At 43.4% G+C, this 21,197-nt stretch overlaps 1 protein-coding gene across 2 annotated transcripts in view; it reads right to left on the bottom strand.

Moving 5' to 3' along the window:
* The window catches only part of AP3B1 (adaptor related protein complex 3 subunit beta 1), a 316,263-nt gene that overhangs the window by 242,258 nt on the left and 52,808 nt on the right, over window positions 1–21,197 (bottom strand). For both annotated transcript variants that reach the window (XM_044276105.1, XM_044276102.1), the window contains exons 4-6: window positions 16,631–16,726; window positions 12,163–12,323; window positions 10,619–10,685 (exon numbers count right to left, since the gene is read on the bottom strand). In XM_044276105.1, the coding sequence (XP_044132040.1) occupies window positions 10,619–10,685; window positions 12,163–12,323; window positions 16,631–16,726 (324 nt within the window). The remainder of the gene's footprint in view (window positions 1–10,618; window positions 10,686–12,162; window positions 12,324–16,630; window positions 16,727–21,197) is intronic.

The raw sequence follows: 21,197 nt of genomic DNA on the forward strand, positions 1-21,197 counted from the left end.
GAGATAGAGAGAGAGAGAGAGATAGATAGATAGATAGATATGAGACAGAGAGAGAGAGAGAGAGAGAGAGATATGAGAGAGAGAGAGGAGAGAGAGAGATATGAGAGAGAGAGATAGATAGATATGAGAGAGAGAGATAGATAGATAGATAGATAGAGATAGATAATAGATAGATAGATAGGAGATAGATAGATAGATAACAAAAAACAAACGAGTGATTGCTGGTTTATCGGCTGATCGGTGGAACAATTATACAGTAAGTTATCAGAAATAAGCGTTCTTATGAACACTTGTTCTCAGTAATCGGCCTTAATATCATGCAGTGTAATAGAGGCTTCAGTGGCGACATTTCCTTCCCTGCCAACCCACCACCTATTCATAAAGGAGCATTATCCTTCGCTGCAGAGGATGGCGCTCACTGGTCATTACCACCTCCTGCCCCCCAGTGACAGGCTATATCTGTCTGACTGATGCCATGCAATTACTAGCAGGGAAAGCGTTGGTTAACCCTTTAAAGACCAGCCCTGAAAAGGCCTTTAAAGGTGTTGTTCTACTCACTGCATAGCTCTTATTGACCACTATGCACCACAGGAGAAGGCGGAAGAGGTAATACACTGTCTTCTCCTTGGGCCCTAGCTGTCACTGACAGCTGATGACCCAACCTGCTCCTGTTAGGCTCCTTTCACACAGGCGTTGCGGGAAAATGTGCGGGTGCGTTGCGGGAACACCAGTAGAAAGAGGGAGGTGCTCATGCCGCACTACAGAGCACTAGTGAGACCTCATTTGGAGTATTGTGCTCAGTACTGGAGACCATATCTCCAGAAGGATATTGATACTTTGGAGAGAGTTCAGAGAGGAGCTACTAAGGCTGCTTTCACACTAGCGTTCGCTGGTCCGCTCGTGAGCTCCGTTTGAAGGAGCTCACGAGCGGACCCGAACGCAGCCGTCCAGCCCTGATGCAGTCTGAATGGAGGCGGATCCGCTCAGACTGCATCAGTCTGGCGGCGTTCAGCCTCCGCTCCGCTCGCCTCCGCACGGACAGGCGGACAGCTGAACGCTGCTTGCAGCGTTCGGGTGTCCGCCTGGCCGTGCGGAGGCGTGCGGATCCGTCCAGACTTTCAATGTAAGTCAATGGGGACGGATCCGTTTGAAGATGCCACAATGTGGCTCAATCTTCAAGCGGATCCGTCCCCCATTGACTTTACATTGAAAGTCTGGACGGATCCGTACTAGGCTATTTTCACACTTAGCTGTTCTATGCTAAAAATAATGCAGACGGATCCGTTCTGAACGGAGCCTCCGTCTGCATTATTATGAGCGGATCCGTTCAGAACGGATCCGCCCGAACGCTAGTGTGAAAGTAGCCTTAACTGGTACATGGATTGCAGGATAAAACTTACCAGGAAAGATTAAAGGACCTTAACATGTATAGCTTGGAAGAAAGACGAGACAGAGGGGATATGATAGAAACGTTTAAATACATAAAGGGAATCAACAAGGTAAAAGAGGAGAGAATATTTAAAAGAAGTAAAACTGCTACAAGAGGACATAGTTTTAAATTAGAGGGGCAAAGGTTTAAAAGTAATATCAGGAAGTATTACTTTACTGAGAGAGTAGTGGACGCATGGAATAGCCTTCCTGCAGAAGTGGTAGCTGCAAATACAGTGGAGGAGTTTAAGCATGCATGGGATAGGCATAAGGCCATCCTTCATATAAGATAGGGCCAGGGGCTATTCATAGTAATCAGTATATTGGGCAGACTAGATGGGCCAAATGGTTCTTATCTGCTGACACATTCTATGTTTCTATGATTTTTCGGCGCGAGTGCAAAACATTGTAATGCGTTTTGCACTTGCGTGAGAAAAATCGTGCGTGTTTGTATTATTTTCCCTTATAACATGGTTATAAGGGAAAATACTAGCATTCTGAATACAGAATGCATAGTAAAATAGCGCTGGAGGTGTTAAAATAAATAAATAAATAATTTAACTCACCTTAGTCCAGTTGATCGTGCAGCCGGCTTCTCGTCTGTCTCCTTTGCTGAACAGGACCTGTGGTGAGCATTCATTGCAGGAACAGGACCTGTGGTGACGTCACTCCGGTCATCACATGATCCATCACCACGGTAAACGATCATGTGATGACCGGAGTGACGTCACCACAGGTCCTGTTCAGCAAAGGAGACAGACGAGATGCCGGCTGCGCGATGAACTGGACTAAGGTGAGTTCAATTATATATATTTTTTTAACCCCTCCAGCGCTATTTTACTATGCATTCTGCATTCAGAATGCTATTATTTTCCCTTATAACCATGTTATAAGGGAAAATAATAATGATCGGGTCTCCATCCCGACCGTCTCCTAGCAGCCGTGCGTGAAAATCACACCGCATCCGCACTTGCTTGCAGATGCATGCGATTTTCACACAACCCCATTCATTTCTATGGGGCCTGCGTTACGTGAAAAACGCACAAAGAGGAGCATGAGTGATGCGTGAAAATCACAGCTCATGTGAACAGCCCCATAGAAATGAATGGGTCGGGATTTAGTGCGGGTGCAATGCGTTCAACTCGCGCATCGCATCCGTGCGGAATACTCGCCCGTGTGAAAGGGGCCTTAGACTGCAGGAGCAGGGCTTTTAATCCAATGCTGGGAAGCTGTCCAAGCAGAAACACGGCTGATCGCATGATCAGCGGTGTTTCTTTCCAGCAGGATGTGGGCCGCAACCAGTGGCTCTGCACTCCCGAGATAGATAAATATGAGGTAGACTGGGAGATAGCCAGATATGAGATAGGTAACGAGAACTTTGAAGACAAATGTCCAAAATAACATAATACTAAATATTATTTTATTAACCACAAAGATTTTTGCTAGGGTATGCTATAAAACAGTTATTAGGTTTATTGAATGCACTTGAGTGTACGCCATTAATGAGTAATGTATACCTGAAAGAAGTTAGATTCATGCTATTTGACACTTTTTGGAAGGGTTCAGGTATACAGTATATTTCACAGATATTTAGAGATGGGTTTAGTAACATTTGAGGAAATTCAGCAAATTGAGGGGGTTAAAGGAATTAGTTGGTTTTGATATAACCAATTCGTTTCACCTTATACGCGTACAGGACAATCTCCCCTCTTTACTATTGAGTCGACTAAAAGTTTGGAAACATTGGTTAATGCACAAGGGAGGAAAATTAAGTTGTCAGGGATATATAAACATTTGGTTCAATGTGCCACCTCCCTTTACCCATCACCTGGGCATCAGAGATGGTGTCGGGACGATAGGCGACTGAACCAAACTGATTGGGATAGGATTCACAAATCTATGAAATTCTGTTCACTTAATACTAATCACGTCATGGTTGAGTTTTTTTGTTCACTGGCTGTATGTTTCCCCTGCCAGGATAACATGGATGAAGAAGGGGTGGGGGTGGGGCGGAGATCCTTGCTGTCCGTGTGGAGATCAGAATGTGGCAGATTTTTTTAATCTATGCTGGTCCTGTAAATACATTCAGTAATTTTGGCAGGGGGTATACAAAACTATCAAAGGTAGGACTAGTCTTGCACTTCCTTTCGATCCTCAAGCTGCAGTCCTTAATAATTTGGGAGGTTCCGTGTGCCCTAACCAAATTGCTGAGTGTATTACTAGAGTGCTCCTCCTGGCCCGTGGGATTATTGCAGGGGTGTGGATGTCTAGAGAACTCTCTTGTGTAAACAACTGGATTAATTTAGTGGAGAAAGTGAAAGTATAGGAGAGAATCATTTACTCAACAAGGAATAAACTTGATGTTTGGTCCAAAATATGGTAGGCCATTCCCCCTCCCCATTTATTTTTTTCAACCTTGGTTTTATGTGGGTATTAATAAAAAAAAAATTAAAAAATTAAAAATTTAAAAAAGAATGGAGAATAAAAGAAGGGAGAAAAAAAAAAAAAAAAAAAAAAAGAAGAGTGGCTCTCCACAATGGCAAAGCCCTCCTACTCCCGCTGTTCTCTTGACACCAGGACACAAAACTTCAGGTGCAGGAGGAGACATGTCACAAACAACCAAAACTTGAAAAAATGGGCAAAGCCAAGTGGCCTGTGCCACCATATGTCCTACATTTTGAGGGTATATCCACACATGATAGAAATGCTGCAGATTTTTTCACGAAGATTTGCGCAGGGAAAATCTGTAGGGGATTACAGGATCAGTCATGTAAATTAGATTTGAAAAAACTCACAACATGAGGAATAAAATGCTACAGTTCAAAGGTTGTCGCCAAGTATGGCTGATATTCTATGAGAACCAAATCTGCCATCACCAAATTGTATTATACCTGCATGCTGGTTAAAAAAAATAAAATAAAAAAATATAATAATAATAATTTTGAGACATTAATTCTGAACCTGCCATAACCTCTGAGATGATTAATTTTTTCATTAATAAAGCTCTAAAAATTGCTTCAAAAAAAGAAAAACACAAAAACAAATATTTAATAAAATTAATTTTATTCTTCACTAACTCAGGGGTGACAGATTATCCCAAATATATAATAAATAAAAAATAAAAAAAATAAAAATATATATATATAATATTATAATAATTCCTCTGTTGCCATCATTCCTGCCTGTTCTGAAATGAAATAAAAATGCACACTCTTACTGCTCAGGCACAGAAGATCATTCCACCTTATTAAACGTTCAGTATGGCATAAAATCTCTTGGAATTAAAATGAAATGATTCACGGGTAACTTAAAAGTATAAAATATTGCTTCTTAAAAACCCGACCGTTCATTTCTATCCCGTTTTGTCAATGGTGGCGTTCACCACAAGAGGAGGAGAAGACGAAAAAAAAAAAAAATGAATCACTCCGGCAAAACTAGCAATGAGCTCATCAAATTCAAATGCAGCCTTCCATTTATGTATTTTTTATATTAAAGCTATAAACACGCTTCATTTGTCTTGCAGCAGTCGCCACACGTTTCTGTGCTGTTGCTATGAACTTGAGCCATTAGCCGTGCTCCAAGGTAAACTACATGAACCATCAACAAAAGTGACACTGAATCTAAGGAGTTCATATTTTCTCCAGATTATCCATGGTGGTTGACAAGCCGGTAATGAAAAAAATCACACTAAGCAAATGGATCCTCTAATAACAATCAATTCTCTGTAAAAATATGAGGGGTACAAAATGTTTCCTTGCATCTATTCGGTCATGAATTCTGATTAACAGGGGGGGGGTGGAAAAAAAAATATATAAAAAAAATTGCAGAGTGCTGGGTCATCACAAGAAGTGCATGGAAAGATGATTGATAGTGTGCTGCAAGGTGGCCTATGCTGCAAAGATTCTTTTCTCTTAAATTAATGATCCTCTACCTGCCCTAATCATAGGACCCGAATGATATTCCCCTTCTTATTTCAATTTTCTCCAGACATGGAGGATGAAAAAGATCGGTCATTAATCTTCTAATAGCAGTATAATAGATCCATCACAACAAAACATCTGCACAAACAGTTATTTTTTCAGAACAGCGATGCTCTTGCCGTCCTTAAATCAATAACTTAAGAAAACAGCAGTTTACCTATGTTCGCCTCGGCTGACAACATGAAATCTTATTAAATATTCCAGCCCTGCAGCAGAAGGAGAATAAGCTACACCGGGAATCAGTCCTGCTTCTGCCGCATGGATGTTGTGGGGCTACTGTATTACAATCCATTGCAAGGTGCCACGGCTGCATTTACCAGACATGCATAGTCTAGAAGGATTAGTCCCAGTAGTATATGCTGGAACTTGCTCAAAATGTCATCTTGTCAGATAACTAAAATGTCACAGAGGCTTGTGAAAATCTTTGCACAATGTACCATGATCTGGTATAGGGTGACTGGCGCCCATATGTGGTCCACACCTGGCACAAACATATCTGGGAAATATATCTATATTTTAACCCCCTTCCCCCTGCAGCCATTTTCCATTTCTGCATTTAGTTTTTACTCTGTGTTTTCGAAAAGCCATAACATTTACATGGTCTTGTGTTTTTTTTGAGGGGCAAACTGCGCTTTCTAATGGCAGCACTTAATATTACATATGATACGTATTGGAAAGAGAAAATAAAATATTAATGGGATGGAATGAAAAAAAATGTAATTGAGCCACTGTTTTACATTTTTTTTTTTTTTAAGGTGGTGCAAAGGACAGGTTACCTTTATTCTGAAGGGAAGTGCAATTACAGCCATCCCAAATTTATATTGTATTTGTCATATTTTAATGCTTCAAGGGACACTGTCACCTGGATTTTACTTACTGAGCTAATAATAGGACCTCATCAGTCTCCACGATTTACATTAACATATACTAGTATTACTACCCCGTGTCTTATTTTGCCAATAAAATCGTATTTATTAATATGCAAAGAACCTCAATAAGGAGTTTAAGGGGCTGTCCCTCCGACATTCACCGACATAATGTTTGTGCAGCGCCTGTAATCCCACGCATGCGCCCTGTATACACATGTCAGCGCCCACGCGGTATCCTGGCATCGGCCTCACAGAAGTCATTGGGCATGGGCCATCTTAGCCGCTCCTGCTCCTCTGTCCTCCATTCGGCAAGTTGTGCCGCTCTACCCTGGGTCGGGCGAAGAGGACTGAATAAATTAGCAGTGGCGCGGTGCTGTGCTCCAAAGTAATGGGCGCAGCTGGGCTCCAAGTGGCAGAGGGACGTCCCCTTGGGCTCCTTATTGAGGTACTGATACCCAGAACCTCTTTATGTTTCCATATACGGAGCTGTGTAAAGGGGCTTTTGTTTTGCACGGCAGGTTGTTGTTTTTGTTAATACTAGTTTGGAGTATGTATGACTGATATCTTTTTTGGGAAGGTGAAAAAGACCGAAAACGGCTATTTGGCCATTTTGCTCTTTCCATTATGGTGTTCGCTGTACCAGCTACATATCTGTATATTTTAATAATGTGTGCATTTTCACAAGCAGCAACACCAATGATGTTCATCTTTTGTTGTTTAATTTGACATATAATAAGGAAAAAGAGGGATTTAGTTTTTAAATTTTCATTTTGTTGGTTTGTTTTAGAAGTTTTTTTTTTTTAAACACACTTCCTGCAGTTGCCTGCTGAGTAAGGGCTCTTTCACACTTGCGTTCTTTTCTTCCGGCATAGAGTTCCGTCGTCGGGGCTCTATGCCGGAAGAATCCTGATCAGTTTTATCCTAATGCATTCTGAATGGAGTGAAATCCGTTCAGGATGCATCAGGATGTCTTCAGTTCCGGAACGGAACGTTTTTTGGCCGGAGAAAATACCGCAGCATGCTGCGCTTTTTGCTCCGGCCAAAAATCCTGAAGACTTGCCGCAAGGCCAGATCCGGAATTAATGCCCATTGAAAGGCATTGATCCGGATCCGGCCTTAAGCTAAACGTCGTTTCGGCGCATTGCCGGATCCGACGTTTAGCTTTTTTAGAGTAGTTACCATGGCTGCCGGGACGCTAAAGTCCTGGCAGCCATGGTAAAGTGTAGCGGGGGAGCAGCATACTTACCGTCCGTGCGGCTCCCGGGGCGCTCCAGAGTGACGTCAGGGCGCCCCACGCGCATGGATGACGTGATCGCATGGCACGTCATCCATGCGCATGGGGCGCTCTGACGTCATTCTGGAGCGCCCCGAGAGCCACGCGGACTGTTAGTATACCGCTCCCCGCTCCTACTATGGCAACCAGGACATTAATAGCGTCCTGGCTGCCATAGTAACACTGAACGCATTTTGAAGACGGATCGTCTTCAAATGCTTTCAGTACACTTGCGTTTTTCCGGATCCGGTGTGTAATTCCGGCAAGTGGAGTACACGCCGAATCCGGACAACGCAAGTGTGAAAGAGGCCTTAAACAACAGGTGCCCACTGGCTATGGTGCCTGCTCAGCTCCTGAGCAGGCACTACATTTAAAGACCTGACATCTGCCATATATGTAGAGCAGATGTTGGGAAGGGGTTAGGCGACTTTCACACTGTGATCCAGCGGGAAGTTCCCCGGATCCGCCTATCTGCCGCTGACTAAAAGCATTTGTGAGACGGATCCGGATGCGAATCCGGATCACAAATGCATTGCAAGGACGGATCCGTGTCTCAGCTTGTCATGCGGACAGACGGATCCGTCTTGTATCTTTTTTTCACATTTTTATTGGTCTGCGCAGAGCAGAAGGACGGATCCGGCATTCCAGTATTTTGAATGCCGGATCGGGCACTAATACATTCCTATGGGGGAAAAATGCCAGATTCGGCATTCAGGCAAGTCTTCAGTTTTTTTTGCCGGAGATAAAACCGTAGCATGCTACGGTTTTATCTTTTGCCTGATCAGTGAAAACAACTGAACTGAAGACATCCTGATGCATGCTGAACGGATTACTCTCCATTCAGAATGCATGGGGATATGCCTTTTCAGTTCTTTTCCAGTATAGAGCCCCTTTGACGGAACTCCATGCCGGAAAATAAAAATCCTAGTTTGAAAGTACCCTTAAAGTAAAACTGTCGATTTTTTTTGGAGTATTGGATTGTGGTGATTAATATCTCCTTGGTGGCCCTATTTCAACTTTTCACTGTGTACTCACTTACCCCTTATTTCCACAGTTTTGTTCCCTGTACTGCCCACTTTTACCTGTTCTTAAAATCAGGTTGCTAGGCATGATCCGTCTTATCTGTTGAAGGACGGAGGACGCAGCATGCAGGGTCAGATTACTGACAGCCAGGGACTGTAAGGCCTAGTTCACACGAACGTTTTTTTTTTGCGGGTGTACGGGCCGTTTTTTTGTGTTCCGTATACGGTCCGTATACGGAACCATTCATTTCAATGGTTCCGCAAAAAAAATACGGAATGTGTTCCGTATGCATTCCGTTTCCGTATTTCCGTTTTTCCGTTCCGTTGAAAGATAGAGCTTGTCCTATATTTGGCCGTAAATCACGGGTCGTGGCTCCATTAAAGTCAATGGGTCCGCAAAAAAAACGGAACACGTACGGAAATGCATCCGTATGTCTTCCGTTTCCGTTCCGTTTTTTCTGAATCATCTATTGAAAATGTTATGCCCAGCCCAATTTTTTCTATGTAATTACTGTATACTGTATATGCCATACGGAAAAACGGAACGGAAAAACGGAAAGGAAACACAACGGAACTTAAAAACGGAACAACGGATCCGTGAAAAACGGACCGCAAAAAACAATAAAAGCCATACGGTCGTGTGAACTAGGCCTAAGTAAATGATTAAAGCCAGGTCCTCCCCAGCAGCTGATAACAGTGCCTGGGCTGTGTGCACTTCTCCCTGTCCCTGCACTTGGCAGACGCTCCCTCACTCAGCAGAGCTGGAGAATGCAGAGTTAGAGCAGCACACAACAGGGAAGGGAGATCTGCCGTCTGCTCAGTGTATAAATAAAAGCACTTTGTGGTAAGAGGACCCCTTTGTGCTGCAGGAGATTAACCCTTTAGGGGGGGAGGGCTCTGGTTACTGACACTTTTGGGGGGCTATTGTTACTGGCTAGTGAGGGCAGGCGGGATTAGCCTCAGGGTGAGGGCAGTGGTGGCCATCTTAACTGAATAGTGAAATTGCAGTTTTATGCAGACTGGTTGCTAAGGGCTGAATCTTATTAAATATGGGGTAAGTCAGTCTAATAGTAACTGATTCTGGAATATCATGTTATTAGTAACTACATATATGAAAATTGAAATTAGGGTCCAAGTGTGACAGTTATCCTTTAAAGAGCTGTAAGGTGCTTTAAAGAGAACATTACTTATCCCCACACACTAGGATTAAGCATCTGATTGGTGAAATCTGGAGATCCATCAACAGCAGTTAGTTTATTTATTCATGGCTTCTCTATGGAAAAAAAGTAAACAAAAAATAAAAATTTGTAAAGCTATACGAAGAGGCTAGGTCTAGGTTTTACTTTGCTGACTATTTAGCCCATGTTAGCCAAAGGCAGAACATTTCTGTTGTTCCAACTTTTTCTATAAATCAAATGTACAAGCAGTGATAATTTTTTATTAAAGAAAAATCCCTCTTTTTCATTTATCAGACTCATTTCCTGCTGCTCTCTGACTCCAGCCTTATCAAATACATTCAGTAAGGCAAAGTTAAAGATGAATTATCAGCTTCACTGAGAGATCAGGTTACAGCTGCTGTCTAGAGAAGTCCATAGAGAGGGGATGAGGAGGGAGCAGCTGCAGAGAGCAAAAAAGAGCAACAGGTAGAGAGTCACAGCGAGTAAGTTCTCTGTCTCACCCCAGCTTTGGATTCACAACTACACTGTTCAGTACTGCTGTATAATGTCCTCAATGCTGCATCTGAGTATATGTAAGAGACAGACATATGGGGTCACTTTTTCTCTATACATGCAGAGCATGAGAAACATCATGGTATAGTGTCCAGTCACTCTGTAGCTGAGCTCAGGGACAGCTGATTAGAGTTGGAGTCTATAAGGGGTAATCTGCTGAGTAGTGTAGAACACAAGTCATATAATAGCCTGAAATAGTGTTATTCCTCGTGTACATACTTAAAGCGACTTAAAGTGACCTGAAAAACAATTACACTTTAAAGATCAAACACTGCAGTCCTTAAATTAGAGAACGGCCCAGCATGTGAGAACTTACCGTGCTTTTATCTTTAAGAAGTTTCTCGATGACCTCAATAAGCATGTCCTTCTGCTCTGGATCAAGGCTATTAAAGTAAACACAGTGGCTTATTACACACGCTTAGTGATTCTGCCAGATCAATTCTTTCACTATAAAGAGACCTCCCTGGTATTTCTTAATCAAAGGACTTTTCTACTTTCTACAAAAATTTCTGAAATGTAATACACTAATGTGTAACAGCATTAAGAATTTGCTGCATTGCTTTTCGGCTTACTTAGCCCCATCCATGGAGATGCCCAGGGGTACCTATGTAAGCAAGACTCGGCATCCATGGCTTTTTCAAGGGAGCCGCAGTGTCTTCTACTGTGCAGGCGCCTCTACAGATCTGTTCACCTAGTTACAGGGAAGCAATGGACATCTTGTATCTGTGCCTGTGAGGAGTGCCTTCAGCGCCTGTTAACCAGAAGACACAGCTGCCATCTTGGGAAAGCTATGGATGTCATGGCTTATTCACCCTGGCATGCATCTCCATGCGTGCTAAGCGATGTAGTGGATTCTTATGCCAATACACATTAGTCAGCCCCTATAACCCTATGTTGCATTCTTACTTACTGTGCAATAAAAAGGGCTACCGCATTTGATGCAAGTATCGCAAAGGACAGGTTCACTTATGACAGTTGTGTACAGTGACCCCATAGAACACATTGGGGACATTTTGCTGTCAGTTTCATTTTGGTCTTTTTGTACTTTGTTACTACTCCAGAAGGAAGAGGGAAAAGAAACTGAAAGGCCAGACATATGTGAAGGTGCCATGTCTTAACAGAGCACAAGAATATCTTCACATTTCCAGAATATAGAGTGCTTCTGAGCGGTGACACCAATAAGTACGGAATGTTACTGGTAAGACCACTGATTAGCGGTGGTTACGTGCGTGTAGGGGCATGTCATTGCTGGCCACCTCTAAACAAAGACTGGCAGGGGACCAACACATCATCTGAACAGGGGGAACTGAAGAGGTGAATATTTGCGGTGCCTCTTTCTTTTCAAACTCTCTGACCACCCCTTTAAAGGGTTTCCCAGCATTTTTATATTGATGGCCTATCCTACTGGACGGAGCTGCTTACTGCAGCACTGCTCCCACTGAAGTGAATGGGAGCAGTGCTGCTGTAGCCAGCTCTGTCCACTAAACAGTGGACGAAGTTGGAGTTGCTCGGTATCAGCAGATCGGCAGGGCTGAGCGGTGTCAGACCACAGCTGACCTATCCTAAAGACAGGTCATCAATCTAAAGAATCCCTTTCAGGCTTTCAGCCCTGTGGCTTTCTATTACTACACTATACATGACTTGAAGGGTTAGGAAGCATTGCTGTTGCTCCCTTAACAAGAGCACCTGCAACACTGTGGTAGAGAACAAAACATCTGACTGTCCACTTCTTATAAAGATTAAGAAGTTACAGACCAAGGAACTCGTCTCTTAATAAAAAGGACAAAGCTGTGTAGCTGATGTGAAGCCAGACTAAAGTGGCCAAGTGTCATACTGAGTTATATATTGGAGCCATCTTACCTATAAAGCTTCTGGATGGCATGCGCTGCAGTCTTCCGCACATAGGGAGACAAGTCTGCTGCAGCTTCTTTTATAGCCAGCATCATTATAGGGACAATAATTGGCACCCGGATACTAGATAACACCCGCAGAGCGCTTGCACGTATAAGTTGGTTAGGATCCTGAAACAAGACAATACATTTTAGCAGATATACAACCTAGCTTCCATAGCACTGGTTACCTTTCTTAACCATCCCAAATAAATGAAGGCATGCTGCCTCTCTGGAAAGTCACTGACTGCATAGATTTGTTTGCCAGTGCTCATGTAGCCCCAGCACAATCAGCAGTGCTCACCTTTCAGTTAGTCCCTGTCCTATTACGGCTCCCACTCTGATTTCCCTACATCAGACACACTGGATCCAATTTCATCAGAAGCTTATTAACCCATTAGTTTTTTGAAGTATGGGAAGAATCTGTAGTATCCAGAGGAAGCACAGAACAGCACAAGAAAACATGCAACCTCCGTTGCACACAAACGTATTTTATTTCCCTGTCCGTTCCGTTTTTCTGCGGACCGTATGCAGAACCATTCATTTCAATGAGTCCACAAAAACTAAGTTACTCTGTGTGCATTCTGTTTCCGTAGGTCTGTTCCGCAAAAGGATAGAACATGTCCTATTATTGTCCACATTATGGACAAGGATAGGACTGTTCTATTAGGGGCCAGCTGTTCCGTTCCGCAAAATACGGAACGCACACGGATGTCACCCGAATTTGTTGCGGACTGCAAAAAAAAACATATGGTTGTGTTCATGAGCCCTTACACTGCATATGGACAGGGTTGTCTTCATGAAACAACCCCTTTAAAAAAATCATGAAAAACATTCTCCTCTGCAAATCACAGACCTACAACACTTTAATTTCAAGATATCCGAAGCAGACCAAGCTTAAAGGGGTTCTGCACTTTCATTTAACTGATGATCTATCCTCTGGATAGATCCCCAGCTTCTGATCGGCGGGGGTCCGACACCCGGGACCCCCGCCGATCAGCTGTTTGAGAAGGCAGCGGCGCTCCAGCCTTCTCACTGTTTACCGCCGGCCCACTGATGTCATGACTAGTATCAACTAGTGTGGGCGGGGCTAAGCTCTGTTCACTAGAATGGAGCTTAGCCGCGCCCATGCTAGTTGATACTAGTCGTAACGTCAGTGGGCCGGCGATAAACAGTGAGAAGGCTGCGGCGCTGCTGGAGAGCCGCTGCCTTCTCAAACAGCTGATCGGCGGGGGTCCCGGGTGTCGGACCCCCGCCGATCAGAAGCGGATGATCTATCCAGAGGATAGATCATCAGTTAAATGAAAGTGCAGAACCCCTTTAAAGGAGTTAAAATGGGACACTGCAATAAATTAAAGAGGCATTACTTACCAATTAGACTCATTGGTGCGGCTCCAGTCTCTCCAGCCAAACATTGCTTACCTGGGTGCAGCGATGACAACATGTGCTCACTGCAGCCAATCACTGGTCTCAGCAGTGAGCAGACAAGGGCAGTGATTGGCTGCAGCGATCACGTGTTTTCACTGGGACATACTCTCTCCAGCCACATAAAGAAAGCCGGGCAAGGAGGACTGGCGCTGCACTGATGGATCTAATCGGTACATTCCCCCGATATATCATAACCCTTTAATGACCAACCATACACCTTTTTATGGCGGCTAACGCTAGGCTGCCATCTTTTAACAGCGGCCTAGTCTAAGCACTATACGGGTCTCGCATGCAGCCGGACTCCTGCTCCAACAGCCCGGATCAACAGAAGTGCCGATCCGGGTCGTTTAACCCACTTAAATGCGACAGTCAATAGAGAGCACAGCATTTAAGCGGTTTAGAGGAATGGGGCTCCTTTTATTAAGTAAAAAAATCTCCAAGTGAAAAAATCCCCATCACATATTTGATATCGCTGCGTCTATACTACACAATTACCATGTCTTTTATCCCATACAGTGGATACCATATAAAAAATTAAATTAAATTAAATAAAAAAAAAAAAAAAAAAACAAACACAATGCCAGCAGTTTTTTGCTTACTTGGCAAAAAGTGTCAAGTACCCTAAAATGATAACAATGAAAACTACAAGTCGTCCCTTAAAAATCAAGCCCTCAAGTAGCATCCATAAAATTAAAAAAATAAAAAAGTTATTTATAGAGCAAAAGTAGTTGAACTAAAAACAAAAACTCTATACGTATTTGGCATCGCTGTACTCGTACACACCCAGAGCGTAAAGATAACATTTAATTTATGCTGGAAAATGAATGGCGCGAATTTAATAACGTAAAACCCCAGTGCACGTATTGCTGTTTTTTTACTATCTCCCCGAAAAGAATTAGTAAACGTTAATCAGTAAGATATGCATGGTGGCTCAGTGGTTAGCGCTGGGGTCCTGGGTTCAAATACGACCAAGGAAAACATCTGCATGGAGTTTGTATGTTCTCCCCGTGTTTGCATGGGTTTCCTCCCACACTCCAAAGACATTCTGATAGGCAGCTTAGATCGTGAGCCCCATTGATAGTGCCTCTACAGCGTGCGCAATATAGTAGCACTATATAAGAGAGTATAATAAATAAATATAAATGCATACCCCAAAATGGCAAATTAAAAAAGACAACTTGTGCAGCAAAAAAAAAAACAAAAAAAAACAACCCCTATACGGCTACATCGAAAAAATATAATATAATATAATATTATATATATATTTTATCAAAAAAGGAACAACATCTCCAGAGATAATTGATTTTAAAGCAGGTGAAAGTTACCATAGCAACTATGTAGAAAATCAAATACACTAAGACTGGGTGAACAGGTGAATGTGTGAACAGGGTCAAATACATGACTACCATACCTACTATTAAGCGGAGTAGAAGCTCTTGGCGCATATAATTGATCAAATATGTCGGGCCCATGTACCTGACGTCAAGGTGGCTTCTCATCAGATGGGACCTACAATAACACGGAGTGTCCAGCTCCATTGTTACTCTGATTAAAAGCACCAGGCAGGTGGGCCAGAGTGCTAAGTTCGACAGAGGACGCCTACTCCTCTACTATATATACACATAATCAAAAAAAGGACCAGCAACTCCAGAGATAATGGATTTAAAAGCAGGTGCAAGCTACCATAGCACCTATATAGAAAAACATAAGTAGCAGCACAGTAGTTGCTATGGTAGCTTGCACCTGCTTTTAAATCCATTATCTCTGGAGTTGCTGGTCCTTTTTTTGATTATGTATATATAGTAGAGGAGTGAGAGTCCTCTGTGGAACTTAGCACTCCGGCACACCTGCCTGGTGCTTTTAATCAGAGTAACAATGGAGCTGGACACTCCGTGTTATTGTAGGTCCCATCTGATTAGAAGCCACCTTGACGTTTGGTAGATGGGCCCGACATTTTTGATCAATTATATGCGCTAAGAGCTTCTACTCCGCTTAATAGTAGGTATGGTAGTCATGTATTTGACCCTGTTCACACATTCACCTGTTTACCCACCCTTAGTGTATTTAGTGGTTTGCTGCTACATTGCTTAAGTTATAAAGGTCTGTTTCACACTTGCAGGTAGTCATTGTCAATGGGGACAAAACTGATCAGGAAGCATTCCATTCCGTTTGTTGCGTTTTTGGACCGTTTTGGACCGCGAAATGGATCCGGCATGAAAATCAATGTGAGTCAATGGTCCTGGATCAGTTTATTTATTAGCAAAAAAAAAAAATCCCATCGACTTAAAATGATTTTCATACCGGATCCAGTTTGTTCAGTTTCGATTTAATACAACCAGATCCGACTGAAACTGATGCCTCCAGATGTATTAAAAAGGCACAGATCAGTTTAATTCCAGTTTTGGGATCTTCTGCCCGATCTCAAAACCGAAATGCCATAACGAAAGTGTGAAACAGGCCTAAGCCCCAAAACAGGCAGTCACTAAAGGGATAAAGTTTTTTTTTTTTTTTGTGAATAAAGATCCTCAGAATAGGTCCTCAATATCTCATCAGTGGGGTCCAACTCCTGAGACTCTGCAGATCAGCTGTTTGAAGAGGCAGCACAGATCCAGTGAGGCCTAATCCTGGGTCGGTGACGTCACGTTCATTGGTCACATGGCCTCGCTGCAACTCAGTTCAGTTCATGTGAATGGGCCTTATCTGCAATACCAAGTGCAGCCTCTATACAATGGACAGCGCTGTGCTTGGTAAGCTGCGAGGAGGCAGCAGCACTCACCAGAGCACTGCAGGCTCTTCAAACCGGTAATCAGCGGGGGGTGACTGGTTCGGACCCCCGCCAATCAGATATTGATAATCTTTCCTGGGGACAGGTGATCAATATAAGGAGACCCCTTTAAAACCGAACAACCCCTTGCTGAATCTGTCACGCATTTCCATTCCAACTTCTACCACATCCACATTTTTTTTTAAATCTTAAATCTTACCTAAAACTGCTTAAAACAAAAACTTACTTTTAACCCACGCTGAAAGGTGGCGATAGATAAGAGCGCCAAGTCTTGCTGTTCCTCTGCATATCGTACCAGGTAAACGTACACCAGCTTCTTTATCTAGAAGACATAGGAGGAATATTAAATTAAATGGCACGGGAGGGAAAAAAATAACTAAAAGTGTCACGCTGGAGCACGTCACCGCATGCATCTCGAGCAGAGCTGGATGGTGAAAACAGACCAGACACATCTGCACTTAAGACGGGTCGGAGTCTTAATGCTCTGTGTGTACGACGTGTCGACGCAGTACATTTCCAAACTTTTGGCTTAACAATATAAAATTATATACTCTCAATCTCCCGAGAGGCTCTTTTGTGGCTGCTGGGGCAAAAGACATAACAATATTAAATCACAGAAGGTTGCAAAATACAAGACTTGTCCTTGTTCTGCTTTAGATTAGAGCAAATCAATAGTGACCACAAGAGGCCTGTGCACTGAACGGCAGCAGGTTGCTGAGAATGGCTCCTTTCCTTGAAACCACTCTGTGCCCAGATAAGGGAACGCTCAGAGACGCGTGACTGCACCGCTCTCTCCGCACTTACTGCCATTCAGTGTTACTACATGCCTGGCTGTGAAACTAATCACGACGGGGCCACATTAGTCTTGGGGAACACAGGAAGGTCTGTTTAATTAGTTTATCAATGCTAGAACATCAAACTTCATGACATATCGACTAAACCTTTGATTTTGGTCTGTACCTCCAGCGCAGCAAAGGGTCACTAACCGCATCCTTTGTCATCTGCTAACATCTGGTACGCATCCCAACAAAGCCTGGGGTAGCTTGGCTTTGCTAAAAAATGAAAATTCACAGCATTTTGGAAGCGGCGCTCAAATCAGTTAGGAGATGGAATGTGCTAGAATGATTTTAGCCATGATTTTTATCACTTTGCCTTTGATATTCAGTATGATGAAAGAAACAGAAGTCGGGATGTTTCCCGCCGATAGAAAAGTGATCAGGTGGAGCAAGGAGACGCGAAGACATGAGGGGCTCCTGATGGCTCTCGTAGGTGGGCAACGTCTACTTGCGCTAACTCGCCTCATAATGCTGTCGAAGTGACATCATCGCTCAAGACCTATGGCCAGCACATAAGTGGCTAAATCAGAAAAGCGCTGCATTGAGCGGAGCCGTAAATCTGATTAACAATTCGGAATTTATGTAGCGTTCAGAGTTTTTGGGAAGCGGGATGACTGCCCCTTTAAGCACGCCAGCCATCAGCTGTTTTCACTTTTGTGCATGTTTGGGGCCAGGGTTCAAAGGAGCCCACGCGTCTGGCCATTCGGGCACGGCTACATGGAGTTTTTTCGGACAAGGTTTTGAAGCAGAAGTGGATTACAAATCAATTATAATTATAAAGGAAGGCATTATATTTGTAGATTGTAAGCCCTCGCGGGCAGGGACCTCTCTCCTTCTGTACCAGTCTGTAACTCGTCTTGTTCATGCTTAGGGTACTTTCACATTAGGGTTTTTTGCAGATCAGTCATGGTGCTGCAAAAACGCTTCTGTCACAATAATACAACCGCATGCATCCGTCATGAATGGATCCAGTTGTATTATGTCTTAGTTGTATTATGTCTATAGCCAAGACGGATCAGTCTTTAACGCCATTGAAAGTCAATGGGGGACGGATCAGTTTTCCATTGTGCCAGATTGTGTCAGAGAAAACGGATCCGTCTCCATTGACTTACATTGTGTGTCAGGACGGCTCCGTTTGGCTCCGCTTCATCAGTCAGGCAGTGTTTTGGTGCCCGCCTCCAGAGCGGAATGGAGACTGAGCGGAGCCAAACTGATTCTGAGCGGATCCTTTTCTATTCAGAATGCATTAGGGCAAAACTGATCCGTTGTGGACCGCTGGTGAGAGCCCTGAACGGATCTCACAAACTGAAAGCCAAAACGCCAGTGTGAAAGTAGCCCTAGTGCAATTGTCTGTATTATGTAGGTGCACCCCTCATCATATGTACAGCGCATGGAATAAATGGTGCTTTAATAAATAATAATAATAAATAATAATACTTGCTGGTGGATCCACTTCTGGCAAATCTGCCCCAAAACCTTGTCCAAAAAACTGTGTGGCCGTACCCCAATTGCCTGATAGATATGGGTCCCTCTTCTGTGACGTGCACCTATCTCCAGAACAGGGATCACCCAGACCACATGACACCTGGCCACCACATCCAGGCGAGCAATGATCAGTGAGGTGGTTGTGCATGTACGTGGACATTTCCATTTACTTCTGTGGACGTCCCAGAAGCAGTGAATGGAAAGTGGCGGGCATATAACCTATCTTTCTGCGGAGTCCATTGGTCCCCTCACCAGGCAGGACAGGGGTCTGGAGATAGGTGTGACTTTCAAAAGGGGGGCTGCATTTAGTAGACATTTATGGCATATTCTTTGTGTTCTAAGATGGGAATACCCCTATAAAGAAGAGCATCACCTCCCCGACATGTCTGTTTTAATTTAATACTTGCATTCACCATGAAAAAAAAAAAAAAAAAAAACTGTTGTGCAGCACCTTTTTTTCCAGAACTCTGCATTGTGCCGTTCCTCAGCTATTCATCTTACAAATGTAGAAATAAATTGACAAGTGGACATTACAATCGGGTGTGTCCCTCCCTACACACCCTAAGGCTGGGTTTTACGCGCGTTTTTGACGCGCATTTTTATGCGCGTTTTTGTAATAGTAAACGCGCGTTTGACGCGCGTTTGTGTGATTCACTACAGTGTCCTATGGCCACAAACGCCCCAAAAGTCGCTCATGTACTTTTTGGAGCGTCGGGCGTTTTACAGCGCGATCGTACGCGCTGTAAAACGCCCAAGTGTGAACCATTCCCATAGGGAATCATTGGTTTCTCCTTGTTGAGCGTTTTACAGCGCGTAGGAACGCGCTGTAAAACGCTCAGGTGTGAACCCAGCCTAAAATAGTCTACTGTGAAGACACACTTCCATAACAAAGGGAACGCTAACATGCAGCTGTCAATTTATTTATACATTTCCCTGAGGAATAACAGAGGAATAACACAATGTAGTCTTTTAGTAAAAAATAAAAACATGCAACATATTTTATAATGCTAATCTATGGTGTTGCACTGTGACGGCATCTTTTGCAAAATGCTGCAACTGCGACACGACAATCGTACAAAAATCCATCTTGGATGGGTTCTTTTGCGACCGTCGTGCCTCAGTCGTCGTGCGACATCATCATCAGACTAGCATTAGAAAATATGTTGCACAACATTACTGCGACAAATGTCGTTGTGCAGCCCTAGCCCAACACAGAAGAATACTTTACATAAGATTACAACTAAAGGGCTCACGCACACGGCCGTAGCCGTTTTTGCAGTCCGCAATTTGAGGATCCACAAAACACGGATATCGGCCATGTGTGTTCCACATTTTGCAGAACACAATGTCCTGCCCTCTCTAGAACTGTCCTATCCTTTTTTTGCGGGGCCGCAGAACAGACATACGGATGCGGACAGCATGTGGGTGTTCTGTCAGTATCTTTTACGGCCCAACTGAATTGAATGGCTCCACACAAAATGCAGCTTGGATGCAGACCAGAAATACATTTGTGTGCATGAGCCCAAAGGGGTTGCATTTGTAGATCTTAATTTTAGGGGGGTTGGGGTTAGAGGGAAGGAATTATTTTTAATGCAAGCCCTTCTCTACTAAAATGTCCAAAACATGGTACCCATTACATCAACTGTATACCGGGGATTACACTGTATGGCACTTACTGTAGTAATACATCTTGGGGAAGATTTAGCAAAACTGTTGCAAAGGAAAATATCAACCAATCAGACTCTACGTTTCATTTCTCAGAGCTCCTTTGGAAAATGAAAGGTGTAATCTGATTGGTCGCTATGGGCAACTAAGCCAGTTCTACATTACACCAGTTTGATAAATCTTCCCTGTTAACAAACTTTTGGGTCATTTTCTACATTACTGAACGCATTCCTCGTCCACTCATGTATCGGGCATGTTGTGTCTCAGTGGAGGAGGCATGATGAAGTATGTGGCTACTTGACCCTTCATCTGCAAGCAACCATCTTATGCTGTCTGAATGGGACTACAGGAAGCTGATATAAAGATGTAACCCATTACCCTTATTAATCACATCTATGTAGTTAAAATAAAGCGGCCAACCCCTTTAAAGAGAACAGGTCACCATAAAAATCCAGTGTAATCTGCAGGCCACATGTTATAGAGTAGGAGGAGCTGAGCAGATTGATGTATAGCTTTTTACTTCAGTTGTACACGGGGAGGTATTATCAGTGATTGATAGCATTCTATGTGTAAGTGTGTATACAGAGATACCTGTCAGTCACTGATAGCTGTATACAGAGGGGTGTTATAAGGTAACTTCTATATTTTTGTGGAACGGAAGCACGGAACAGAACTCCGTAGTGCTTCCCGCAGGGGTTCCGTTCCGCACCTCTGGATTTGCGGACCCATTCAAGCATAGGCGTCGCTACAGGATGGCAAGGGGGCCCCCCCTAGGTTATTCCTCCCCCCCCCCCCATTCTCTTTTGA

This window comes from Bufo gargarizans, chromosome 1 (assembly GCF_014858855.1).
Source record: "Bufo gargarizans isolate SCDJY-AF-19 chromosome 1, ASM1485885v1, whole genome shotgun sequence".
NCBI lineage: Eukaryota > Metazoa > Chordata > Amphibia > Anura > Bufonidae > Bufo > Bufo gargarizans.